This window comes from Podarcis muralis, chromosome 4 (assembly GCF_964188315.1).
Source record: "Podarcis muralis chromosome 4, rPodMur119.hap1.1, whole genome shotgun sequence".
In the NCBI taxonomy this organism is placed as follows: domain Eukaryota; kingdom Metazoa; phylum Chordata; class Lepidosauria; order Squamata; family Lacertidae; genus Podarcis; species Podarcis muralis.
In genome coordinates this window covers 13,250,104-13,277,904 of record NC_135658.1, presented here as the reverse complement: position 1 = coordinate 13,277,904, position 27,801 = coordinate 13,250,104, and the positions used below count along the sequence as shown (strand labels likewise).

Sequence of the window (27,801 nt, the reverse complement as noted above, 5' to 3'; positions counted from 1 at the left end):
GAGATCCGGCCCCTGGGCCTTAGTTTGCCAACCCATGGCTGAGACTAAGGAGGAAGCCAGCAGCCTGAGCTGGTTATAAGAAGGCAAGCAAGGTGGGCAGTAGTTGAGGGTTGGTGGGTCAGTGCCCCATTCATCCTAATGGACCAGCCTCCACTGCTCTGTAGGGTGGGGTTTTTAGTTTTCGTTGGCTTCTGCTGCCTTGCAGTCAAGCTAATCTCCTCCGTCTGCTTTGTTTACGCAGGGAACAAGATTGATTTAGCGGATAAAAGAGAAGTCTCCCAACAAAGAGCGGAGGAATTTTCCGAAGCCCAAGACATGTACTATCTGGAGACTTCGGCTAAAGAATCGGATAACGTGGAAAAACTCTTTCTCGACTTGGCTTGCCGGCTGATCAGCGAAGCGCGGCAAAACACGCTTGTGAACAATGTGGAATCCCCGTTGCCCGGGGAAGGGAAAAGTATCAGCTATTTGACTTGCTGCAATTTCAACTGATAAGCAGTCGAGCCCCCGAGGGTTATGACTCTTCGTTTTCGCCAAGGCCTGTCTTGACAAAGGCCGCTCCTGCCACCTCAACCCAATCTGACTGGCGGATGTCGTCAGGTTCACAACTTTGAAGCATGGCAGGCTGGCCACTTCGCCTGCGGGGTCAGCGTAGCAGAAATATAACCTGGTTTAATTTTTTTAAGATATATATACACACACACACACAAATATATATAAAAATGTAATTCCCCTGTAATCTGGAGGTGGTGAGGATTCACAAGGGTGCTCTAGGTATCCGATGGCAAGTGGAAGCCAGGTCTTCGTTTCACTTCCAGGAAGCAACTAGGGACACTTCCTTGGGATTGCTGAGTAATGCAAGTTCTCTCTTGCACCATTTCTCTCCCCCCCCCCCGACCTTTTAATAAGTGTAATGCACATTAGCCATCATGCAGCTGTCATGGCCTGCCAGCTAAGCAATGACCTGTGTATATAGATATGGCCCAAATCATTCGGTTTCTAGGGCACAGCCCCTGAAAATATGTTTCTTTTGGGGGTGGGGTGGGAAATAAGTGTTAATGCCTCTCATGTCCATACACTTTCATCTACATGGAAGTTAAAAATAGAAATGCCAATATTTTGAAACCAACAAGAGTGGAGATTGGCTCTCTCACTTCTTTGGCTACTAATAGTTTGGCTAACTTTTACCCCAGGCGAAATTTTAGATGCGATCCATAACTGCCCACTCTGTTTTGTACAGAAGCCAGGAACTGTTCACTAGGAAGCACCAATTGTAAAGAAACAAAAACAAAAACCTTTTTGCTGGTAGAAACAAATACACCACAGCCCTCGTTTTGCCTGGATGCCGTTTCTGTGGGTTGAAAGAGTTGGTTTTAGCTTATTAAAGAGGCGTATTAAAAATCCTCTGCGAACTTGACCTGAACAAATAAGTGTTCTGAAGTTTGCAATTAAAATCAGCGTTCTTGCACCGTCCTGGCATATAGTAGAGCTTTCTGTTCCCACTTTCCCTCTTACGGAAGTGACCCGATGAAGGTGTTTTGAATATAGTTAATTATTTCGGGAGTTGGCAGAAATAGCTCCAGGACTGGTTCACTGGAATGCTGGGTAACTTGGGAATTTGGACAGCAATATAGAGTTGTCTGTTTAAAGGCATATTACAACACAAGGATTCTGAGATTGGGGGGGGGGGGGCTGGCCAAATGTATCCATGTGTCCACTTTAAGCACAGATGCCACACGTGGTGTGCACTGCTAAATGTAAAAAAGAAAGTGTGAGGAAGACCTTACCAAAGGAGTAAAACCCCAAGATCAGTCCTGATAATAGCTGTCCAGAACAGCAGTACAGTCTGCAGAAGGATCGATACTGAGCATGCTTTTAATTAAAGCAGAAGCGGCCGCTGCCACGGTACTGGACTCAAATCCATTTGTGGAAATGTATTTCTCATTGGGAAGCGAACGCACAATTTCATAGGGTTTTTATATGCTTTAGGAATAAAACAGATAATGGCAGCGCATGTTCTGATCTTTACTGAGGCTGCGACCATCTTGCAAAGCTGTAGCTCCTGAGAAGCAAATTCAAATTGCATTGTCAAAAAGCCTTCCTTTATAATGTAGTCGCTTGCAGGCTCACGATTGTAGTTCATCTAATTTGTCCGCTGTACTCTCCTGGGCTCAACTGTGTGTGTGTGTATCTGTATGTAAAACTCTTGGCTTGGGCATTCCCCTCAGTCCCAAACCACGAAAGTTGGAAGCAGTGTGAAATGTGTCCTGCCCTCATCTCCATTGTTACTGCACCTCTTGTGCCATGCTCAAAGAACGCACCAGATTCTGCAAATTGGATGCTGGAAGAATCACAGGGGCAGAGATGGCCAGCTTTTCCCCTCAGATCTTGGTGTTGACTCGCTTACCCTGAAAGGAAGGGCGAACTGTCTGGTTCATGAAGGACCTGCAATGGATTGTAATTTTAGTATTAATTCGCTGGTTATTCTGTATTTAGTATTAATTAGTTCAATTATGTGCAGAAGAAGGATGGGCACTGTTTGCTGGGGACTGGATGGGTGCATCTCCCCTGGTGAAAGGGGAACATGTGAAAAGGCATGGATACATGATGCGCTCTGTGTATCAACCCTTTGTTTAAAGAGGGCTTGCTTTTACTCGAGGTGCTTCTAGGAGGCTGTGCCCGATCACCGACAAGGCGATCTCTTCTGCATCGAAAAAGAAGCTGCTAAAGTTTTAGCCTTTTTTTGAGAATAAAGTCAACATTTTAAAAAGTGTGTGTCTTCCCTCTACCCCCTACAAAGCTTTATCAAAATAAAGGGCGTGGACTGCAGTTTACTGATAAATCACAGGCAAAAGGTTCATTCTGTGGTATCTCCTGTGAGAAAGAGCAGGTAGCAAGTGATGGAAAAGACCTCTGTGTTGAGACCCTGGATGGTTACTGCCAGCCAGAAACCACATGGAGTCTGACTTGGTGTAAGGCAATTTCCTATTTTCCTTTATCACTGCAGCAGAAACACACAAGAGATGAGGTTTTAAAAGAATGTTACATGGTCAAACCACATGTGGCACGATCAAATATACCCCTAGGGTTTTTATTTTTATGTGGAGAGTTGCATAATACAGACAATGAGAGTAGCCATGAAATGAAGAATGCATAGGGTGGTATTCAACTCAGAGTAGACCTATTTATATTAACGAACATGACCAAGTTAAACTTGACTGGGTAAAACTTTAGTTTGGCCCTTAACTCAGCTTTCTAAACTTTTCATGTCTGTGACACACTTTTTAGACATGCATTATTTCATGTCACAGTAATTCAGTTTTACTACCAAACGAGGTTAAACTAACCCTTTCCAGCCCTGGGAGGATCGTGGAGCGTGCTCGTACGACACACCTACACACTGCAGCTGACACGCTAATGTGTCATGACACACTGTTTGGACACACTGTTAACTCTTCCAGAGCCAGTGTGGTGTACTGGTTAAGAGCAGTAGACTCGTAATCTGGTGAACCGGGTTCGCTTCCCTGCTCCTCCACATGCAGCTGCTGGGTGACCTTGGGCTAGTCACACTTCTCTGAAGTCTCTCAGCCCCACTCATCTCACAGAGTGTTTGATGTGGGGGAGGAAGGGAAAGGAGAATGTTAGCTGCTTTGAGACTCCTTCGGGTAGTGATAAAGTGGGATATCAAATCCAAACTCCCCCTCTCGAGCTGTACACATGCAGAACTCATGGTAAAAAGTATTTGCAAACAGTCAGAGAGTACTTGCAGGAATACTAAAAAAGCTTTCTGGACACATTTGGATACCCAAAAGATGTGCTTTTGGAATGCCACAAGGCAAACTGGAAGCAAGTAGCCCATTGTGTCAAGGCATCCATTTTTAACCACACGCATTGGATGGATCAATCAGCGGTGTATTGTTCCATATTCCTGGGTTTTTATAAGAGCTGCATTCCAGATGTTGCTTTCATTTCCCACAGCTGCACACCAAGGCCCCAAAAACTCCTTTCTGGTAGAGCAGAGCAGCTACAATTATTTCCATTTTAGTAGTTTCCCCTTGATTGTTCAAAGCAGCTTTTCTCTCCCCCTCCCCCAATTTTGTACAGAAAATCCTGTACAAGTTAGTGGCGTGCTACAGAAACTTGTGCATACTGTACATGGTCATCCTGAAACCTGTGTATACTATAAATGGGCATCCTAGATTTCATCCCCAATAAACAATCTGTATATTCATGACTGTAAGTACACAAAACCCAGCAGTGCTTTTCCTCCTAACGCTCATAGGAAGCAGTGCTGATGGGAGATACAGCTCAGTTCACAAGGATTTTGTGAACCCTCTTCCTTTGGACAGAAACGAAGGGAATGCCTCTGCATTCTCTCAAACAAGGATGAGAAATCTGTGGGCCTCCAGGTCTTGTTGGACTACCAACTCCCATCGGCCCCCAAAAGCATAGCCAGTGTTCAGAGATGATGGGGGATGTATCCTAAGAACATCAGGAAGTGGCACAGGTTCCCTACCACTCATTTACACGACCAGATTGCATAGAAAAACATGTGGAATCGATTTTAGGTGTCAGTTCAGATGTACATCTGAGTTCAATGGCACAGGACCTATTTCCATGTAAGTGGGTGCAGAAGGGCAGCCTTACTCACCAGTCCTCTAGAACAGATACACTTCCCAACAGGGCAAAGCCTATCTTCTGCCCTATTCGCTGCAAGCAGCATTTAGAGCATGAGATTCTTAATCTCGCAATCTTGGGTTCAAGCCTCACGTTGGGCAAAAGATTGAGGTTGGACTAGATGACCCTGTGGACCCGTCCAGCCCTACAATTCTATCACAGGGGTGTAAATAAAGGTTCTGGTGGAGCGGCCACTGAAGGTGGGCCCCAGAGTGAACACAGCTTGGCATAAGCTTGCCTGTAAGCACTGGAGGGGCTACCCAAATCACCTCTCCTTTGTGTGCCACGCCGGCACTCTGTACCCTTCTGCTGCCCTCTATATTACACAGCAATAGAGCAGTCACCAGTTCAAAGCTATTGATAAAAAAATACCCAGAGATAGAGGCAACATTTTATTTTGTCTTCCAGCAAATAAGTCACTTAATGCTCAGTCCAACAGACATAATTCATTGTTTAAAAGTGCCAAGAGGAATAACAAACAATAGTTTTTTCCCCTTCAAAATAGCCCTTTCCTAATTCACAATCACTTCAGAAAACTACTCATGACCGAGAACATGTCAAAAGCCACAACGCTGACCAAAAAAGATGTTTTGAAAGGAAACTTATGTACAAGTAGATGAATTTGACAAAGTGGCCTCCAAGCTGGCTGTTTTATTACACAAACAGTTCAGAAGACCAATCTGCAGTGTTATGCATGCTGCCAGGCGTGGAAGAAGGGCCTGGCCCGTTGACGTCTGAATAAGCAGAGGAGCTGAGGGATTCATTCATGAGCTGTCTGAGATGAACACCATCTTCAGGAACAGGTCCATCCTCAAATCTAGTCTCTGTCGGCTGTTGCCTTTTATGAATGAATTCTACCTTCCTTAAGCTAACATTAGACTTTGGAATCACAAACCTTACTTTGTTTTCAGAAAGAGGAGACTTCTCTGCAACTTGGCAACTGGCATCGCTCCTCAAAGTTTTTCCGTTCTGGAAAACAAGTGGATGTATCCATTTTTTATCCGACGGAGGAATCCATTCCTCATCATCGTTTTCAGACAGCCTCTGGGCTGGACTTACTTTGATAGATAGCTGCTGAGGACCAGATGAATTGATGCTAACAGAATTTGCATCGCTCGACCTTCTAGATTGCGGGAACTTGCTGACAAGCTGTTTCGCTAAATAATTTTTCAAGGAAGGCCTGGGTCTTTTGCATCTGGCATTGATCCAAGACAATTTATTCCGTGGCAATTTGGTAAGAATGGATTCTCTCCCTCTAGGGAGGCTTACTTGTCGACAAGGTCTGGAAAGGGGAGTCGACTGGGAATCAGGCACAAAGCCTGGAGTACCTGCAGGGCTGTGCTCAAACTCAGATATGGAACCAGCAACTGGGGTGCTTGTTTTCTGATGAGGTGTAGTAAACATTTTATGTAAGGACAGTCCATGCCAAGAAGTATTCCAGCTAGCATCTTGCTCACTCAGCATGGCTTCAGATCTTATACTCTTCTTGTTCAATGTGCCCTCCTGTGGAGAGAAAGCTTGTGCCAAGTTGAACAATTGTATAGTGGCTTCTGCATGTCTGGTACTAGCCTCAAAGAGATCAGCTGAAGCATTGTAACTACCCTCAGGGCAATCGGAACCGCTGACCTCAGCCTCTCTAAAATTATAATTTTGCACTTCTGAGAGCAACTCTCTCCCTTTTTCACAAACTTTGTCTGTTTTTTCACAAGTTGCCAGGGTGAAACCCTGTTCCTGGGTGTTTGTGAGATCAGCCATTTGGTTTAGCTGATCGCTAACACTTCCTTTATTTTCCCATTTGTCTAAATTACCACCACCTTTACAGTTTAAGTGGGTAGTCTTCCTGGTTTGTAAACAAGGGCTTTTGAGACAGTTGTTGGTAGATGAGCAGGAATTGAGACTCTTACAACTACTGACATCTTGGCCAACTCCTTCCTTGGATGACAGACAGCTTCCCTTTGAATGAGAACGTTTAATTCCAGTTGGGGTGGACCAAGGTGAAAGATCTGGGTGCTGGTTGGAACAACACCCCAAATTTTCCTTTTCTTCAGTGGGTAAAGAGGTGTAAGAGGCTTCTTGGTGATATCTGTTGCTAATGAAGCATGGAAGATTCAGCTGGTGGCAAGGTAAATTATCTTCTTTGCACATTTCCATCTTCCCAGCTAGCTTCTTCAGTTTCTCACCTGACTCTTCAGTAATGAAATTGGCACTGCAAATGCCTGGCTTGGGAGACAACTGCTTGAAAGGTCCATGGAATTCATCAGCCTCCTGAATGGGGAAATGCTCCAAAACATCAGCTTTTGTTGGCAACACCATGGCTTTGTCATTTTCAATTTTGGCAATGAATTCATTGAAACTTTCGGATGACGGCAGCTCATCCCAAAGCCATGGAGCTTCTTGAGTGTTTTCACCTGCTCTAATGCGACTGGAAGATGGACCAAGGGAGGAAAGAGATCCATCGTATGTCTGGGGTGGGAATGAGGTCCATGATTTTTCCAGTCCATCGCTGCACTGGATGCTAATTTTTCTCAGCGGAGAGTCTCTCTCCTCTAACTCTAAGGGGCTAAGCAATGATCTGCAGTCTTTTCTTCTTAATGAGGAATAGCCTTCTGCTTCACTCTTTTCAGTGACATCGTGCAAATGACATTTCTTATCTTTCTGTTCTTTTTTTGTATTCACAGTCAGGTTACGGTCCTGGGGCTTGAAGACTGACAGTCTATGCAAAGAAACTGGACTACCATCCGAGTTTGGCTCATCCTGGGCAGCCTTGCTTGTACTTAGAGCTACAAGATCAGCGGTTGTTCCTGAAGAAACGCAGGAGGAAGTCAGTCCAAAGGATTGAGGCCAGAGGCTTGAAATAACATCTATGCAACTTGATGGAACTGCACCCAAGGTGCCAGAGCCATGCAGGCCACTGAGTTCTCTGCTTGGTTGATCAAATGCTGCAAAGCAGTCAGGAGGCCAGAAGCCCCCATAGTTATGTTTGGAGTAAGAACTTCGCAGCTCCTTGAGGTATTGTATAACAGTGCAGCCCACAAGACCAGCGTTTGGTACAACCATCTGACAGGCAGTGAGAGCTCTGGAGTTCTTGTCAATCCGGCAGCCATTTTGCATGGAGCCGGTGCCATCCTGCTTATCAGAATCCTGCAAGATAATAGAAGGTGCTCTATCAGCTAGCATACTTTACAAGAAGGTACTCTACTTCATAACTCAAAACCTTAAGAGGTTTACCTGTACCAATCACTTTCATGAAGCTGATTACTTTAGATCAGGAACCTATGGGCCTCTAGATCAGTGTTTCCCAACCTTGGGCCTCCAGCTGTTTTTGGACTACAACTCCCATCATCCCTAGCTAGCAAGACCAGTGGTCAGGGATGATGGGAATTGTAGTTCAAAAACAGCTGGAGGCCCAAGGTTGGGAAACACTGCAGATGTTGCTGGAATACAACTCCCATCAGCCCCAGTCAGTATTTCCAATAGCCAAGGATGATGAGAGTTGTAGTCCAGCAGAATTGCACCAAGACGAAATGCTTCAGTTCTGAAGCAAACATCCCCATTTTCATCATCACCTATGGCAGTTGTACACCTGGGTTCTGCATATGCACATCTATCAGCAAGGTACACATGGGTACACCTGGGTTTCCTTTAAAGTTATGTTATTGGGGAACAACATTATAGTTTTATTTGGTATCCGCATGTCAATAAGGAGGATATTTATTGTTGTAGACAGACTGCACTGGAAACTGAGTTGCAGGACTGTGATTGAGTAAGGACTTGGGCTAGATCTGTGGGGTTGCAGTCATAGCCAGTTAGACAAGAACAGGTGAAACCTATTAGGATTTCAGGTAAGGAGGACAAAGAGGAAGGCTCGAAAGCTACTCTTGCATATTAGCAAGCAGAGTTGAGGAAACTGTCAGGAACAGCAAAAGGGAGTGTCTAAACTGAGACAAGACCACAATCTGTGCAGAAAGACACTGCTGTTCTCCCTTGGGAACCTACAGCTACTCTTTGATATTGGACTTTTGCTTCTTAAGACAGACAAGGTTCTCATTAACTTCAATTTCTATCACAAATTTTGCACAGATCGTTGCACCCATGGGACTACGGGAAACAATCCCTTGCTCCAAAACTCCAGATACACAGGATTGAAATTTCAAGTTCCTGTAACTCCACACTATAAGTTATCTAGTAAGCATCTGTTAAGCACTCAAGGGCCAAGAGGTTGTTTATACAGAAACACTTTCTCCTAACTACAACCAGTGGACGGTTCTTTTCAACCACAGAATAGCAGGAGAGGCTAGCTGGCTGGATTCACTTGGAAGTCATACTGTAAGGAAGAGGTGCTGTCTTGTGCCCAATATTAGGGGAACCTGGCATCGCAACATGCGTCTGACGTCATGTGTGTGACGTCATGTGCACGATGCACGACAATGTTGCAGAGCGGCTTCCTCTCTTGTGCTCAGGAGGAGTCAGCCATAAAAGCACTCCGCACTCAGCCTCCGCCACCCCTTAACATGGAGGGAGCCCGGCCCCATCAGGAGATTTTGAGGAGTCTGAAGACACCTATGCCCTTTGGAGTTGGTGTGCCTGCTGTAAGGGGATTCCATGTTTTGAACCCAAATATGCTTAGGTTTACAAGGCAGGACTCTCTCCTGTCTATAATACAAGGAGGGTCAATCCAAATTGCAAACTGATGAGGGCACTAAAGCAAGCCAAGCACCAAATCTCTTCAACCACAACAAGTGTAAGGGGCAAATTCAGTTCAAAATGACTCCTCCCTCATATTAAAAAGTCTCTGCATATAGGAAACTAGCATGTTAGGAAAACAATTATGTAGAAACCCCCAGTCACATGAGCACACACCTGCACCCTCAGGTGGTGTACCCCAGACACAGATTTACTTCGGTGAGAAGGAAGCCTTGGGCTTTTTTTGCTCTTCCTAGAATCTAACAGTCACAAAATAGATATTCTGAGGAAGAGACCCTTCCTCATAAGCAGCTTTACTCTCATTAATACCGCTCATTATAATTCCTCACATGTAAGGTGTCTGGAGGCAGATGCCCAAACTCAGAGGATATCTGTGCAAACTGACAGTAATCTCTCTCTCTCTCTCTCTCTGATCACAAACAGCCTACCTATTTCCAACTCTAGGTTGTTGAACAGAGAGATTGAAAATGAAAAAAATAAAATCAGCAAGCCTAGAGTAGGATTATTGTTGCAGTGATTTGATTTTGTATCTCTCCCGGGAGCTGTGCCTTTGATTGAAGGGGGAGCGGGAAAATATCCAAACATGCTTCAAGGAGCTGTTGATGGCACGTGTTTACTTTTAGCAGTTGGAACTGGGTGGTCTCATAGCCATCACTTGGAAAAGTCAGAACGCTGGAGGCATATATATTATTAGTTCGCACCTTATGGATTGAGAAATTCAAGTCTCATTCTTGGTAACTGCCTCTACGGTCCCGCTTGGAGGCAAAGTGATCTGTACACAAATTCCCACTCCTCTTCTAATTTTGAAATGCAGCCAGACTGATTTCCTAGTGCAGACGTTAATGTTTTGCCATAGGAAATACTAGTCATGTTTGGTGTCTTAATTTTAGTTAAAATACCAATTGTGAAGTACCGTATTTTTCGCCCTATAGGACGCACCTAGTTTTTTGGGGGGGAAATAAAGGGAAAATTTTTTATTTCCCCCCCCAGCCGCGGATATCTGCCCAAAGCATAGGGCGCTCTGCTTCAGCGCACCCCGCGCTCCGGGCAAGCAGGCTGCTATCCGCAGCCTAGGGAGCCTTGCGGGAACTCCCGCAGGGCTCCCTAGGCTGCGGATATCTGCCCGAAGCGCGGGGCGCTCTGCTTCAGCGCGCCCCGCGCTCCGTGCAGCAGGCTGCGGATGTCTGCCCGAAGAGCGGGGCGCTCTGCTTCAGCGCACCCCGCACAGCAGGGTGCGCACCGACCCCTCTCGCTCTCCACGCTTCAGCGAAAGCCTGCATTTGCCCCATAGGACACACACAGATTTCCCCTTCATTTTTGGAGGGGGAAAAGTGCGTCCTATAGGGCGAAAAATACGGTAACTAGCGCAGAACGAAAAAATGTTTTCCAATTCTTCACCCAGTTCACATGCAGACTTTTTTTGGAGTGTGTGTGGATTTTGGTGATGAGTGATTTTTTCTGGGTGGGGGATGGGGTGGGGCTTGCCATTGATATAATGCAGAAGCAAGTTATTTCTCTTTCTACATTTCAAACAATTCAGTTTCCTGGGCCAGCTGTTCCACACTCTCTAGAATGCCCCAGATGCTAAAAAGGTTCCAGGGCATCTGAGGGGTGGGGGTGGGTTAGGGTGAAATATAGAAATAAGGCAGTCATGCACAAAATTTGGCAGCTTTCGTCCCCCGTCCCCCCGAATGATGCCCATCTCCCCCAAGAATGAGTTGTGCATTTTTTGAACAAAACATGCTGGTGGGGTGGGGGTGAGTTACCTTAACTCCAAAGACAAATTTCTTCCCAAGGAAGCACGTTTCAACTGCTTGAAATACCAAACCCGGAACTGCATCCCTGTCTGGTTCTTTTGCTTCTTGTTTCAGTTCTTCAATGTACCTTGAATAAAAGTGTTACAAAAAATTACTGACTGGATACTGCTTGGCTTCTGAGACCTATAAGGAATTTAAGGTCCAAGTGTCAAAATAATATTGCTACGTTACACTTTGCAGCAAGCTGTGAAGAGAGAATTTAGCAAAATGCACTTCCATTCAAATAGCCAGGACATCACTAACTGTGCTATGGGGTGCAACCTTACCTGGGAGTAAGCCTTAATGAACACAGTGGGACTTACTTCGCAGTAAACACACCCAGGATTGTTTGTGCACATGTATTAGCAAGTTGAAAATGTGACCTGGAAATGTCTGCTTGCGTATCAGAAAAGGACAGCATCCATTGTATTCAAATTTTAATCCCTCTACAGTGGTACCTCGGGTTAAGTACTTAATTCGTTCTGGAGGTCCGTTCTTAACCTGAAACTGTTCTTAACCTGAGGTACCACTTTAGCTAATGGGGCCTCTCACTGCTGTAGCGCGATTTCTGTTCTCATCCTGAAGCAAAGTTCTTAACCTGAGGTACTATTTCTGGGTTAGAGGAGTCTGTAACCTGAAGCATCTGTAACCTGAAGCATCTGTAACCCGAGGTACCACTGTACAATAGAATATGCTGAACTCAGGTTTTCCAGGCCTGCCATGAAAAAGGAAACAGATTCCCTCCTTCCTTCCATCTTCTTTGTATGCATCAGGTTTCTTGGGACAGTCTCCCAGGTTTATCAAAGATCTTTACCTGGGGCCTTTGAGAGCTGTTCTCAGTTACAGCAGATACTTGTAAATACTGGACAAGATGAACCAAAAGCCTGAATACACTGAAACCTGAAAAAGGCTTGAAAATTATGAATTAGGGAGCTGTTGTTGTTGGCATCCGTCCGTCTTGGGAGACGATGGAGGATTATGCCTTTGGGGGTGAATTCCAGCTTTTGGAAAGTCGCAGCGCTTACTGTGCTGTAGAGACCGATGTGGGAGAGACATGTTTTGTTGCAGCTGGGGCAGATGACGGTGTCTGGTTGTGCTGCTGCAGATGCACCATGGCGTTTCTTCTCCCTGTGCTTCTCCCAGCGAAGGGGTGAATGTTACCATGTCTATCCCCATATGAAGAGGGTCTTTTTGAATTGCATAGAGAGAGAATTCTACAAGTTGTTGCTTCTGTTATAATCTGGCTACCTTTAATGGAGTACTGGAATAAGGTATCAAAGTCCACATATGAATTTGAGCAACTCAAGTCAATTCTTTCGTTATCATTTCTTTCACTTGCACCCTGCTGTTCCCAAAAGAGCTCTGAAGAGCTTTAAATGGCTCCCAGGTGGCTAAAAAGCCTGGCTTAGTATCAGAAATAGAAGTGAGTCATATGGCAACAGACTGCTATCTGGGCTTAGTTAGCATCAATCAGGGCTCCTGAGAATCTTTACTTTGCTTCTTTTTTAAAAATACAGTTTTGGCCCCCCGCCCCCCCCCCCAGCCACTGTTTCAAACCTTGGTCCAAATCATCATTCTCTTATAAAGCATAGAAGTTTGAAAACACAAAAGCATTTTCTCATGGCCTCTGACTGTTATCAGAACCCTTCATTTTTGTCCATCAGTGGCTCATCTCCTTCTGCAAATCCTGCAAGACAGTTTAACTTAAGTATGCTACATTATGCTGCACCTGCTTTGCTCTAGATTACCTCAGTGTTACTCACTGGTACACATGCAGTGTAGAGCTTGAATTTTCTGGACAAAGACTGATTATTGCCATTTTTTAAAATGCAGGGCATGAAGCAATCATGCTCCCTTTTTCTTATAAACTGAAATCAGGGTTAGGTGGCAAGATGTAGTCATTGTTTACTCTTCTTTAATCTTACAGATGGATGTTTATATACACAAACATCAATTTAAAAAATGTTTTAAGGAAAGCTGAGAGGGGATTCGAGTCCAGATTTGTCCAGGGATCCACCCCACTAGAATATGCTGGGCTTGCTGAATGACCACAAATTTCATAGCTGCACAGATTTAATTGCCCCTATTAATAAATACCAGCTTGGTATCCAAGCAGCAAAATGTGCCGCAACTGTTTTTAGAGACATAATTACATCACATGCAGTCTGGGATGTACTGGGGAAGGGGAGGGGGAGGGGGACACACTCATTTTCAGCAGAGAAATGATGTTGCATTCCTTACCTCTGCAGTCCCTTTGCTGTCACTCCAAAGAAAGTATCCAAACAGCTTCCAAATACTGTCACCTCAAATACATCATGAGTGTCAGCTACCTCTAGTGAGAGTCGATACCTGTAGTTTGCTTCCCTAGAGTCACCTGAGCAGCCACACTTCAGGCAACTGTACCTGTTAAAAGACCAGATGAAAAAGCTACTGGAAGCTGACAAATATTGCAGGTGCATACCAGCTTCCCAACCTAAGTCTTTAATCACCTGTCATCTTAATAATCTAACAGCACAATCCTTTGCATATTTGCTCGGAAGCAAGTTCCACTGAGTCCCATTAGATTTACTCCCTAGGAAGTGTACTTGGGATTGTTGCCTTAGGAAAAAATGAGTGAAAATGGCAAAAGCGACCTGCTTTCACAGGTTCTGAGCGGAGGAAACCTGGATTCAAACCTCGGCTCAGATTTGAACTCACAGAAGTGGTTAGGGAAAGGCAGTCCCCATCTGCAACAGACAATTTAATTTCATAAGTGAGAAGCGGTGGGAAACAATCCTGTATGGGAGACTCACTCTGTGACCTCCCGGGGGGACAGAACTGGTTGCAGTTATATACTCTGTGTGCGCTCTTTGTCATTTTGTATGTTCTAAAAGAGAGAGCTGACTCTTTAGAGGCCAGAACTATGCCCTGCTTCAGATTAAGCCCTAAAGGGGGAATTAAACCTGGCAATGGATCACAATGAAAGGTGAACAATTGAAAAATGAGAATTAATCTATATTGTGTTAGAAGAATTACAGATTACTGGAAACGATGTTGACATACTTTAGAGTGTAAATGTTAACAGATTTATGAAAGCAGAAGCTTTTCCGGACTAGGCTTCACTTATCACGTACCGCTGAACCATGCAGCTCCCCCGTGTGGCGAATCTTTCAACTGCAGTTCCAAATACTCAAGTTTTCCACCGCAGTTTAAACTATGGCATTTGCCTTCTGCTGCCCCATGTGATGAACTTCCAAGCCTGAGGATCGAATGAGGCCCCGCTATCTGGCCCTTAGGACTTTCTCTATTCCACTCTCTCAAGGCCAAACTCCCCCACTGACCCTGCTCCATGTCCTTGGATGCTTTGCCTGTCTGGAAGGTGTCCTTGAACTGTGACAAGTCCTCTTACTTGCCTGCTTGAAGGCTGTGTGTGTGGTCACTGTGTGGAAACTGGGAGGGGTGGCTAACACCCCAGAGGACAGGATCACACTTCAAAACGACCTTGACAGATTAGAGAACTGGGCCAAAACAAACAAGATGAACTTTAACAGGGAGAAATGTAAAGTATTGCACTTGGGAAAAAAAAACGAGAGGCACAAATACAAGATGGGTGACACCTGGCTTGAGAGCAGTACATGTGAAAAGGATCTAGGAGTCTTGGTTGACCACAAACTTGACATGAGCCAACAGTGTGACGCGGCAGCTAAAAAAGCCAATGCAATTCTGGGCTGCATCAATAGGAGTATAGCATCTAGATCAAGGGAAGTAATAGTGCCACTGTATTCTGCTCTGGTCAGACCTCACCTGGAGTACTGGAGTACTGTGTCCAGTTCTGGGCACCACAGTTCAAGAAGGACACTGACAAACTGGAACGTGTCCAGAGGAGGGCAACCAAAATGGTCAAAGGCCTGGAAACGATGCCTTATGAGGAACGGCTAAGGGAGCTGGGCATGTTTAGCCCGGAGAAGAGGAGGTTAAGGAGTGATATGATAGCCATGTTCAAATATATAAAAGGATGTCATATAGAGGAGGGAGAAAGGTTGTTTTCTGCTGCTCCAGAGAAGCGGACACGGAGCAATGGATCCAAACTACAAGAAAGAAGATTCCACCTAAACATTAGGAAGAACTTCCTGACAGGAAGAGCTGTTCGACAGTGGAATTTGCTGCCAAGGAGTGTGGTGGAGTCTCCTTCTTTGGAGGTCTTTAAGCAGAGGCTTGACAACCATATGTCAGGAGTGCTCTGATGGTGTTTCCTGCTTGGCAGGGGGTTGGACTCAATGGCCCTTGTGGTCTCTTCCAACTCTATGAGTCTATGAGTCATTTAAAGGAACATCTCTGGCTTTTGTATGGCTGGAATGTAGCCCCCAGCTGAGAATGCCCATCCAACTTTAGAGAATGCCCACAAACTGCCATTTACTTAATATGGCCAGATAAATTTATCTCAGATAAATAAACGTCTTAAAATGATAAAACTACATGGTGCTAGCCTCACAGTGCATAATGCTCAAATGGCTGATGGAAGTCTTGTACTTCTGTAATGCCATGGCCTGGTCTCCACTACAGCAAAGCAAGCCTCAGTTGCCTGACAAGCAGACTGAGACCTCCGGGTATAGGGCGGTATATAAATTCAATCAATCAATAATAAAAGTTCATGTGAATTTTGTATGCAAATTACCCATTGCCATATAGCTCCAAATGTCAAGCAAGTGGGGAAAGAATGTTGTTTCACACTGACCCCAGGCCTAGAGAATTCATTGCACACTTTTTGAACTGTGACTCCCCAGCTGTTATTAGACTATAACTCCCATAATCTGTGATCACTAGCTATGCTGGATGGATCTTATGGGAGTTGAAGCTCAACATTCGAAGGGCCACAGCTTTCCTGTTTGTGCTGTGCTAGATGGTAGTCCAAATTTATCAGTGCTCTCGAGTGGACTTACCTCTTTAAATCTAGGAGTAGCCTGGAAAAGCAGTTTTGACATGAAGGATATACAAAATTGGAGTTCTGGACAGAAATTATAGAAGCAGCCAGGAGATGTCTGCCATTCATGTGCTCCCAGGGTTAGCTACCAAGAGACAACATAGTTTATTGTTAGTCATACCAAGTCTGCTCACATTCCTACAGTGAATGTTTCTTAAGCTAGACATGCATCACTCAATGCGATTTGTAGTATAGCAGCCACCAATTCTGACTCTCTGTTATTTTAATTGACAAAAAGCTTTATTGTTTGCACTTTACCCTGGCCTTTGACACTTGATACATACACACACACACACACACACACACACACACACACACATATCAGGACCCTATTCTCTTGAATATAATTTATTTCAAAATTTATTTCTGGATACTGCACTACATGGGCCTTTAGCCTGAATCAGGAGGTTCTTTTTATGTTCTTAGGAGGCCAAATTTCCATCAAGCCCAGCATCCTGTTCTCACAGTGGCAAACCAGGTGCCTATGGTAAGTCCACAGGCAGGACATGAGCGCAACATTCTTCCCACTTGTGGTCCTCATAAACTGGTCTTCAAAGATGTACAGTGCTGCTATCATGGCTAGTAGCCTTATTCTCCATAAATGTATTCATTCATTTAGAAAAATGTACGGGCTGCTTAATAATAAAAAACCATCTAAGTATACACAATTATATACAGTGGTACCTCGCAAGACGAATGCCTCGCAAGACAAAAAACTCGCTAGACGAAAGGGTTTTTTGTTTTTTGAGCTGCTTCGCAAGACAATTTTCCCTATGGGCTTGCTTCACAAGACGAAAACGTCTTGCAAGTTTGTTTCCTTTTTCTTAACACCGTTAATACAGTTGCGACTTGACTTCGAGGAGCAACTCATAGAACGCGGTGTGGTAGCCTTTTTTGAAGTTTTCAAAGCTTTTTGAGGTTTTTGAAGCTTTTCCAAAACTTTCCCGACACCGTGCTTTGCAAGACGAAAAAAATCGCAAGGCGACAAAACTCGCGGAACGAATTAATTTCGTCTTGCGAGGCACCACTGTAAAACAATTATCAATGATTCGCAGATAGACTGAACTAATATATATGGCTAAATGATATATATGGCTAAATTATTTGTCTGGGTAGGCTGGCTGGAAGCTTTTTCTTTTTTGTCTAACCCTATTTTAATATGAGAAGGGACGCGGGTGGCGCTGTGGGTAAAAGCCTCAGCGCCTAGGGCTTGCCGATCGAAAGGTCGGCGGTTCGAATCCCCGTGGCTGGTTTTAATATTGTATTTTTTATTGCTGTAATCCACCCTGTGATCTCACAGTGGAAGGCTGGTAAGAAATAAAAAAAAAAAAAACAACTACTTGGACTGTTAAGAGTCCCTGATATGTAGTAATTTAGGTTGTGTGGCCCATGGAGTGCAACAGGTAATTAGCTCCACTGCCAAAACCAGGGGTTGGCAACTTCCAGATAATAGGCTTAATTAGGTCCAGCACCTGACATAAGATGTAATGTGAGGTGCGAAGCAGGTAAGGACATGGCTACAAAGGGGTAATCAAAGTTAGCTCTGTATTGTTCCTTTGCAAGCAAGAGCTTGCTGACATCAACGGCCGGCTGATCAACATTGACAGCAAACATGGACGGGACTGGCTACACTAGAGCTCCCCATCGAAACTCTCTAGTGAATTGTGACAGCTCATTCACCAATAACCTTATCCGTTGCATCTCTGCATAACTCATTGTTCAGAACTTGCTTCCTTCCAGTGAGCAGGTGACTACAGAAAGCATACTTCTCTGAGGGTAGGTATTATTATTGGGGTTCTTTAAAAATTGGGAAGTTTTTCAGATACAAGAGTAAAGGTTCCGATTTTAAGTTATGGAATTGGGGAGAGCAGGGGTCTGAAGCTGGGAAAGCACTAACCAAAACATTTCAGCAAGAGATGCTCTTGGGTTTCAAAGCAGAAGGCAAAACAAACTGGCACATGTATTTACTCATCTACAGGACTGGCTAATGCCTTAGTGACTCATTTGCTGGAGCAGAATGCAAGATCAGCACCTGGAGTGTAGAAATGCAAAAGAAAAGCAGTTTTGGTTAGAAAGGGCCTCTGTACAGCAATAACCTAGGGAAGATATAACAGTTAGCCTTAATATCTACTTTCTGACTACTTTCATTGCTCTTCAGGGTAACCTAAATTTTCAGCAATCATGCTGCACATTTACATTTACCAGGAAAGTTTCCCCACTCTATTTTGTTCATCTCATCTCTCTTCCCCACTCTTGCTTCTACATATTTTGTATTCTCTGCCTTCTTTTCCTTTTTCCTGGTTTTTTATTTATAAAAAAAGACTCAAGTGACTAATTCATGCATCATGGTGGAAGTGGGTTCTGAACACAAAACATTGTTGGCACAGATCTGTATCAATGGACAATGGAATGTGCCTCTGGGGGTGAAGTCAAACCACTGTGCTAGCAGCACTGAAGTGACCTCTCTGGGCACAAGGCTGGCCAGTGTGTATGGAGGGCCTAGGCTGCCCAGATGACAAAACTCCCCTTTTGGCCTTGCTGATAAGGCCCAAAGGAAAGCAGAGCAATATGTCTGGCACCAGCTTGGCTACAGGAGTTGCTGGAAGGAGGTGTACAAGTTGCCATCCATCTTAGGAACTCCATTCTGGATTTGTGTAGGGTTTACTTCTTAGCCTTTTCTTCTGAAGATATCACACAAGGCAGAGGAGGTTTAGGATCAGAGATTCAACGCTATGCTAAAAGTGTTAGTTCTTACAATGGCACTAGAATCTTCCTTGGTTTTGTCTTGTTGCTTTCTGCATTTACATGTTCCCCATACAAATCTCAGTGAAGTATGAAATTTTCAGCTGCTGGAGCAGTAGGCGGATTTCAGCCCTCTAGTTTAGAAGCAGACTTACTTAATTCAAATAGCACATCACAAGGAGAATTTCCTCCTCAAAAAATTCCACAGAAGTATATATGAACACAAGAAAAATCCTGCAGGTGGATCAATGTCCAGGTTCTCCCTTCACTGTCAGACTGTAAGTTTCTGAGTACCAGAAACAGCAGAGGTGAAGAGTGCTGTTGCGTTCAGAAATCTGGTTGGTCACTGTGAGATCTGGATACTGCACTACATGGGCCTTTAGCCTGATTCAGGAGGTTCTTTTTATGTTCTTACAGGGCCAAATTTCCATCAAGCCCAGCATCCTGTTCTCACAGTGGCAAACCAGGTGCCTATGGTAAGTCTACAGGCAGGACATGAGCACAACATTCTTCCCACTTGTGGTCCTCATAAACTGGTCTTCAAAGATGTACAGTGCTGCTATCATGGCTAGTAGCCTCATTCTCCATAAATGTATTCATTCATTTAGAAAAATGTACGGGCTGCTTAATAATAAAAAACCATCTAAGTATACACAATGATATAAAACAATTATCAATGATTCGCAGATAGACTGAACTAATATATATGGCTAAATGATATATATGGCTAAATTATTTCTCTGGGTAGGCAGGCTGGAAGCTTTTTCTTTTTTGTCTAACCCTTTTTTAATATGAACAATCATCTTCACCCATTTTGCTTACAACTGGGGCCCTGGGGATGATACTAGCATTCTAGCACCTGGTTTGTTATGAAAGGCAACCTATCAATACAATACAATAAAAATGAGGGTTGCAACTCAAGCACTTTAACCCTGGACTGTACAGCAGCAAAGATTACCAAAGGACCAATACCACTTCAGCTCGGGTCAAGAGCAAAATTTAACTTGATTTTAATGTTACAAGAATAAAGCTAATGAGAGTCCTGGGCGCAAGCATCTGCTAAGATGTAGCTTGCAGGTGCAGCAACTTAAATCTAGTACTTCTGGAGCAATCATATTTCTGCCTAATTTACCTCAGGGTGCTAATGCACCTTATTGCATGTGACTGCACAACCAGCTGTGTTTGAGTAATTTTGGATTAATTAACACTCAATAAACTGGTAGGGTGACTTGTAAGAAATATGTGGCTTGGGAGATGTTATGAGGAAAGTGCACACAAGAACAGCAGAGAAGCAAAATGTTAGGCAAGAAATTACTCTCTTCTTTTCCCCTGACATGGCTTCTACATTTTTATAAACTGCTCAGTACTCTGTGTTTTAAAGAGAGAGCGTGGTGGAGTGGACAGAATAGCGCACAACTTGGAACACAGAGACCTGGGTTCAAATCCTTATTCAGCCATGAAGCTCTCTGGGTATTTTTTGACAAGTTGCTATTCCTCAACTTATAGGAAGGAGGAAAAGATGACGTATGCCAGTCATTTTGAGCTCCTTGGAGGAAAGGTGCGATATAAATATAAAAATAAGCTTTGGGACCCACCACAACCATCAAGTCAGTGTGGAATAAAAAGCATTCATACTAAACAGACATTCTGGCCCCTAAGCTACAAAATCAATTTCAAAATAAAAATACAATATGTTGACTGTTTGCAATACATTCCAATAAACCATAGTTTGTCAGAGGTTCCCTGAAAGAAATCTTGTACACTTCCACTGTGTGTACAACCACAAGATGGTGTTGTGTATGCTTTAATGAGCATGTAGTGAGGTCCAACAGCTATACCTTAAAACACAGGCAGAGGGAATATAGATTTGGGTGCACTGGTGGATTGCTACATGATTTTCAGCTGAGGTACAATGGTTTCAAATTTCCAGTTATTTCACAGCAGCAGCAATAAAAATGCTGTCACCCCCACTTTAGCATACCCTCCAACATTTCTCTGACAAAAATAGAGATGAAGAATAAGAAGAAGAAGAAGGAGTTTGGATTTGATATCCCGCCTTTCACTCCCTTTAAGGAGTCTCAAAGCGGCTAACATTCTCCTTTCCCTTCCTCCCCCACAACAAACACTCTGTGAGGTGAATGGGGCTGAGAGACTTCAAAGAAGTGTGGCTGGCCCAAGGTCACCCAGCAGCTGCATGTGGAGGAGCGGAGACGCGAACCCGGTTCCCCAGATTACGAGTCTACCGCTCTTAACCACTACACCACACTGGCTCATCCTACTGGATGTCCTACGGTACCCTCCAACACTTCTCTGATGAAAAGTATGGACGTTCTAAGGAACAGAGGAACATTCTGGGATCAAATCAGAGACTGGGACGGTTTCTGTCCCTGGAAAATACACTTGGAGGGTCTGCCTTAAGCTATTGGAATCCTTGGTCTGTGGTAATGCAGGTGCCGATTGTAGTTATACTGCAAATTTCCTAGCGTATAAAACCCATGGGGTAGGTAACTGGCTCAATGCCAAGCCATTATTTTGTACAGTACCTGGTTTAAGGCAGATGCCTGCCTTAAAACATGTCGCAGAGTCCTTTGCAATGAGCCAGGGGATCCATAGCAGAATGTGCACATCAGGATTTCCTTGGCCAGAGGAGTCAATCTGGAAAAGGGTGCTGGGAGGATAACACATTAAAGGGGGGAAGCTCTGTACTTTATATGTTTTTAACTAGTACAACTTAATCTTTGCCCTTTTAAATAGCAAGCAAGCACAAGTGGTTGTAAAATTGTTTTGATGTACAGTAAGCTCACAACTTACGCACATTTAGCTTGTGTACATTCTGCTTTGCCTGCTTGGCAATTAAAAAACTTTTTTTTAAGGGGTGAAAAAAGAGCAGGCATCCAGGAAAAAATCCCAACGGCCATGATGCCTGGAATGTAACCTCACATATATTGAAGGCTTACTGTATTTTGCTACTGGTTTTGTTACTTTACATTTTACACATTTTGAAAAATAATAATAATGAATGCCATCATGGGAGAATGACAGAATACAAATACGTTAAAGAAACAAAATGAAACCATGTGGCTAAAGGAAGGGCAAAGCCCCTTTTCTTTTTTTACATGGTACAGTGACCATTTGTATCTCACTTGAGACAGGAAGAGCAAACAAGGACTCCTGCCATTCCCAGTCATGGTGGAGTATTGGAGAGTTCTCCTTGAGTAGAGTATATACTCTTTCTTTGCATGCCATTTGTGTGGTGTGATAATGTATTTTCCTTTTCATTCACAATACAGTGGTACCTTGGTTTACAACCATAATCCGTTCCGGAGGTCTGTTTGTAAACCAAAATAGGTTGTAACCCAAGGTGCGCTTTCGCCAATGGGGCCTCCAAAATTTTTTTGTTCATAATCCAAAAAAAGAAGAAAAAAAGAAGGGGGTTGTAATCCAAAAAAAAGGTTACAAACCATGACACACACTTCCGGGCTTGACGTGTTTGTAATCCAAGACGTGTACCACTGTATCCTGAAAGCTCTTATGGGTGAATAATGCAAAGGCATTCAAGATGTTTGCAACAGTCCTCCTTTGCTGCATGTTGCAAAATGAAATAAAAACATTTAAAAAGAAATGAATAGCATAAAATGGTAACACGGGGGTTTGGGAGCTGCCTAGTGACAAGGAAGGGTGGCAACAAGAGTGGTGGCTCCCCGATTGTGGAATGCTCTCCACAGAGAGGCTTGCCTGGTGCCTTCATTACATGTCTTTAGGCGCCAGGCAAAAGCATTCCTCTTTACCCATGCCTATGGCTATTAAATAATCTATGGCCTGTGAAATTGTAGGGGAGAGGACTGTTATTATGATGACTATTTTATTATCTGTCAGTATGCTTTTTATGTTTTTATCATTGATGTTCTGTAATTTTTTTTAACGCTGTACAGTGGTACCTCTGGACATGAACGGGATCCGTTCCGGAGCTCCGTTCGCATCTTAGAAGCAAACGTAACTAGAGATGGCACGTCTGCATACGCACACATGACTTTTCACTGCTTCTGCGCATGTGACGTCATTTTGAGCGTCTGCGCATGCGCAAGTGGCGAAACCCGGAAGTAACGTGCTCTGTTACTTCTGGGTTGCCACGGAGTGCAACTCGAACACGCTCAACCTGAAGCGCATTCAACCCAAGCTATGACTGTATACAACCCTGGGGTCTTTTGATAAAGGGTGGTATATAAATTGAATTAATGGTAGTAACAATGGCAGTAGTAGTCCAGCCACAGGCACTGGTTTTGATCTCTAAAGCCTTAAATGGCTCAGGACCACAATACCTCAAGGATCATCTCTCCTGAAATCAGGCTCCTGAAGCCTGAAATCATCCTGAGGCCCTTCTTTGCGTGCCTCCTCCACCTGAGGTCCGGAGGGTGGCACCACAAGAACGGGGTCTTTTCTGCGGTGGCTCCCTATTTGGGAAATGCTCTCCCCAGGGAGGCTCACCTGGTGCCTTCATTATGTATATATTTAGGAGAAAATATCCCTCTTCTCTCAGGCATTTGCAACCAGGGTTTCCCAAACTTGGTTCTCCAGCTGTTTTTGGACTACAATTCCCATCATCCCTAGCTAGAAGGTCCAGTGGTCAGGGATGATGGGAATTGTAGTCCCAAAACAGGAAGAGACCCAAGTTTGGGAAACTCTGGATTAAACAATCTATGGATTTTTAAACTGTTTTTTGTCTGTTACTACGGTATGTATGTCGAGGTTTTTATAGTGTAAACCGCCCTGTGAACCCCAGATTAAGGGCGGCACAGAAATTTAATAATATTTTTCGGGGGTGGGTGTTTCGGGCGAAGCATTAGGGGGCCAGTGGGAGGGGACACGAAGGAAGATTACAATGAGGAAAAAAGAGACATTGGTTAGAAAAATGGGTAGGGAAAAGGGGGAAGAAGCGCCTCACTCACCACAGACTTTCAAGTTCCCTCACGCCCCCTACCACACATTCTCCTCACGCTCCAGAGGAAGTGACGACACCAGAGCCGCGCACCAATCAGAGAGGGGGAGAGAGAGCCCCGCGCGAGACCCAAGACACCGCCGGCAATGCCAACAAGGTCTGTTTTTCCCGCCTCGGCCGAAGGCAGCCAATCGCTGCTCAAGCCCCGCCCGGCCTCCCTTCGCTACCACGCCCAGCGACCAATCGGCGGGCGTCCTTCGCGGCTTCCAACCGTCAGACCCGCGCGCCCGCATCCACAGCAGGTCTTGAGAAGCTAGCCAATCGCGGGAAGCCTCGGCAGCCGACCTCCCGCTCTTTAATAAGGGGGGCCCCCTCCGCCAGCCAATCGCCTTGGAGGAGGGCGGGGTTTAGCGCGAGCTGGGACCTCCCGCCGCTCCTCCTCCTCCTCCTCCTCTCACCGCCCAACGGATTTGGTTTTGGTTTCCCTCCCGGCAATGGGCGGAGCCAGGAGCCGCCTCGCGCCCTGCTCCCTCCGTTCCCCTGGCCCCGCCCTCACGATGCTCAGCTATAAAAAGGGCGGCGCGCGGCTGCGGCTGAGGTAGTCTTATCATGAGGCTTCCGGCGATACTTGGGTTGTTGGAGGCTGTGTGCCTGGTTTCAGGGGGCGTCGTCGTCCCCGGACCCCCTTCTCTCCGCACGGCGTCCCGCCCCGACCCCGGCGTCCTCTATGACTCCCGCACTTACCGCACCTGCTATGTCACCCAGAAGGTAAGGCGGGGAAGAGCGGGTTCGCCTCAGCGGAGGGGAAAAAGCTGATAGGCATATATTTAAAAGTAGTCCTTGGCTAAGGTGTTCTCGCTTCAGGTGGGGCAAGGCAAGGGTCCCTGTCCCCCTGTCAGTGCAACAGAGCCACGTTTCAAAAGAATAAAATGTTGTTTTTTTTCCAATTTGGAAAGTGTCAGGAAATAAGGACAAAAGTTTACATGCATATATTTAAAAGTAATAATAATAGCAATAATTTTCTTATTAATAGTAATTCATTAATAATAATTAGTAACTTATTGATAGTTTGCCATTGGTATTAAATGAATTGATATTAAATCAATGACAATAGTTTCTGAATAATTTGTTAATAAGTTTCCCATTAATAGTATTAAGATAAATATTAAATAATTAAATTTATTATTGGTAATTTATTCATAGGAATTTACAATATAACTGCAGTTCAGGTGGGTCAATGGTCTCTGTCTCCCTAGTGCAACAGAGCCACGTTTAAACATAAGTTTGGAAAGTGACAGGCATTGAAAAGTGGGGGGCAAATGAGTGAGCCATGGGAAAACATATAAATCAGGATGGAGATGGGTTGAATGCTCAGTGGTGTCTAACTGCCCTATAAACGAATTGGAATATATGCTCAGCAAAGATGGAAGACTCAGTGAAAATGGGATATAATCTAAGCTCTGCGACAATGTTTGTGCAAGGAGGTCAGGATGAGTGTGACTGGAGGGGCCCAGTGTCAAGTATTCTTACATACTTAAAAAGTACTGGTACAGTGGTACCTTTGCTTAAATACGCTTCAGGTTACAGACTCCACTAACCCAGAAATAGTACCTCGGATTAAGAACTTTGCTTCAGGATGAGAACAGAAATTGCGCAGCGGCGGTGTGGCGGCAGCGGGAGGCCCCATTAGCTAAAGTGGTGCTTCAGGTTAAGAACAGTTTCAGGTTAAGAACGGACCTCCGGAACGAATTAAGTACTTAACTCGAGGTACCACTGTACTTGCCTTTTTAAGAAGACTCCCAGAGTGACTCTCAAGGATCAGTAATAAGACTGCTCGTGTCTTCAAGCTCACAGTCCTAAAAAAAGAGATACAGTACGTAAGAGGAAAAAGATTTGGAGGGAGGAGGAAAAATGCATACATACTCTTGACACTAGTGTTTCTTTTGGAAGGTGCTTAATAAATTTCATTTCTGGCAGGGAGGGGGTAAAGCAAGCTTCTTGCAGCTGCTTTTCTTTGGGTGGCCAATGGAGCCACGTCGGCTTCACCCTTGTGCATCATGTTCTTCCAGGAAAGCGGGTGGTGTAATCTCCCAGTGGTGCTTGGTGCCTGTTTGAATGACAGAATGTGCTTTCTCACAATTCTTTTGCCCCAGGCTGCTGCTTTCTTACATTAAACTTAAATGAACTCATGATTATTCTGTTTTTCAGCAGTGACTAGACAAGTGCACTCCAGAAACCCACAAGTAGGGCACGAAAGCAAAAGCCAGCAACTGGGTTTCAGCTAACTATGGTGTTTCTATTTGGCTTGGAGGTGTCTTCAGTTAGTCCAGCCAATTTTCCTTGACACAATTGCCACCCTCTGCTAATGGAGCCTTATGCCCTTCTGCTCTTGTGCAAACTCTGGTCTCTCCCTTCTACTTGGCCAGTTGTCTTTGTAAGTAAATAAGAGGGATCACACCACAGGCTTACCTGGTCCGGCACTCTGTTTTCACGGTGTCCAGCCTGATGCACATGGCATATCGTAAGCACAATAGCACTCTCCTTGCTTGATTTTCCGAGCAACTGGTGTTTAGAGACAGAACCATTGTGCCTTATTAAACTTTTTGGCTATGAGTTCATCTAATTTTAACCTATCCTGTCATTATTCGTTTGCAGGTTTCTTGGGCTTTTCCTATTAACTAACACCCTCTGGTTGTAGCTCTTATATACACTTGCCTGAGAGTGAGCCCAATTGAACATGTTGTGTGCTTACTGAGAAGAAAGTCCCAGAGAATTGTGCTGTAAACTGTTAGTTGATTCATAGGAAAGGGAGATTCAAAACTCAGTGCCAAAAACACTAAAATTTCATGAGTTTCATCAATAGTAGCCTTGTAAAGATTGATGAGATTATAATGTATGTGAAGTACTTTTGAACATGAAACCCAGCGATTGGCTGTGACTGTTAAGTGAACTTTGGGTGCCAGTTAAAAGCTTTTCTTTTCTGCCAGGTCTTTGGTATTTAACTATCTGTGGCCCTCAGTGGGTGGGATGTGCCTTTTTAGAAAAAGGAATGTGTTTTTAGCTTGTACTCTTTTAGTTCTGTGGTGGTTTTAATGCACATGCTATTTTTTGTAAGTCACTTTCAGATGCATTTTGTAAAAGAAAACTAACAAGTTCATGGAAAAAATGAAGTTGGGGGGAATGACAGGTGGCTTAACCTGCTCATTTGTCATAATTTGCCTGTAGAGTGGGATGAGAAGCTGCCCTAGAAAGATAGAGTTCCCTGTGCATCATTTCAACATATTTTTTTTTTTGGGTGGGGGGAAATTACTTTTTCTCTCTTCCCCATGTGTCTGGTCTTGGGCAGGTGGGTGTGGCTTGGGGAAAAGGTTCTTATGAGCTGAATGAGGAGGGCTGGTGGGCCACATTTGGCCTGTGGGTCAGAGGTTCCCTTCCCCTGGGCTAACACTCAATAATTTATGTTGGGTGATCATGCGGAAGCAGTTTCATGTTTATCTTCGTGGAAATCACATGCCACCGGAAAATGAGGATGTGATTTGGAGAAGTCATGGGGACAGCACATAACTTAAAACTTGGTATTTAAATGCATTCTGCTTGCCTTGAGACAATCAGTGTAGTGACCTCTCCCATGACTGATAATTAAGGTATGTCTCTTGTCAGTATGGAAGTCTGTTCATTTAACTAGTATGAGGTGCTGAGATTGGAGTGATCAAACTGATCAGAGGGTCAGGACAAAGCTTGAATTACGACTTGTACTTTTGTCTTAGAATGAAGCAGCACAAAGCCTCAAGCTATTGTAGCTGTGCCACAGGGGAGGCAGTTGCGTGGCAGAATACCAGATGATCACCTGACTGAAGAGAGTTAATGTGTAAATCACATATAAATATGCCAAGGCTGAGAGCCAGTGTGGCATAATGCTTAGAGTGTTGGACTTTGACCTGGGAGACATGGTGACCTTGGGCTAGTCACCATCTCACAGCCTAACC

At 44.4% G+C, this 27,801-nt stretch overlaps 3 protein-coding genes across 6 annotated transcripts in view; 2 read left to right on the top strand and 1 right to left on the bottom strand.

Annotated features, from left to right (window-relative positions):
- Positions 1-2,770, top strand: part of RAB30 (RAB30, member RAS oncogene family) — a 41,113-nt gene extending 38,343 nt beyond the window's left edge. The window contains exon 5 of the mRNA XM_028725963.2: positions 242-2,770. Coding sequence (XP_028581796.1) covers positions 242-492 — 251 coding nt within the window. The 3' untranslated portion in view covers positions 493-2,770. The remainder of the gene's footprint in view (positions 1-241) is intronic.
- Positions 1,682-24,158, bottom strand: DDIAS (DNA damage induced apoptosis suppressor). 4 transcript variants are annotated; one of them, XM_028725956.2, is made up of 7 exons: positions 23,826-24,158; positions 21,423-21,547; positions 18,035-18,169; positions 16,097-16,222; positions 13,419-13,580; positions 11,148-11,265; positions 1,682-7,818 (listed from the first exon to the last, which is right to left on the bottom strand). In XM_028725956.2, exons 4-7 carry the CDS (start codon positions 16,204-16,206, stop codon positions 5,332-5,334), a joined length of 2,877 nt encoding a protein of 958 aa, XP_028581789.2. In that variant the 5' UTR covers positions 16,207-16,222; positions 18,035-18,169; positions 21,423-21,547; positions 23,826-24,158; the 3' UTR covers positions 1,682-5,331. The 4 variants fall into 4 exon arrangements, with proteins under 4 accessions (XP_028581789.2, XP_028581793.2, XP_028581790.2 ...); XM_028725960.2 differs by lacking the exon at positions 18,035-18,169; XM_028725957.2 differs by lacking the exon at positions 21,423-21,547.
- Positions 24,159-24,278: 120 nt separating this feature from the next.
- The window catches only part of PRCP (prolylcarboxypeptidase), a 29,130-nt gene continuing 25,607 nt past the window's right edge, over positions 24,279-27,801 (top strand). The window contains exon 1 of the mRNA XM_028725962.2: positions 24,279-24,583. Coding sequence (XP_028581795.2) covers positions 24,425-24,583 — 159 coding nt within the window. The 5' untranslated portion in view covers positions 24,279-24,424. The remainder of the gene's footprint in view (positions 24,584-27,801) is intronic.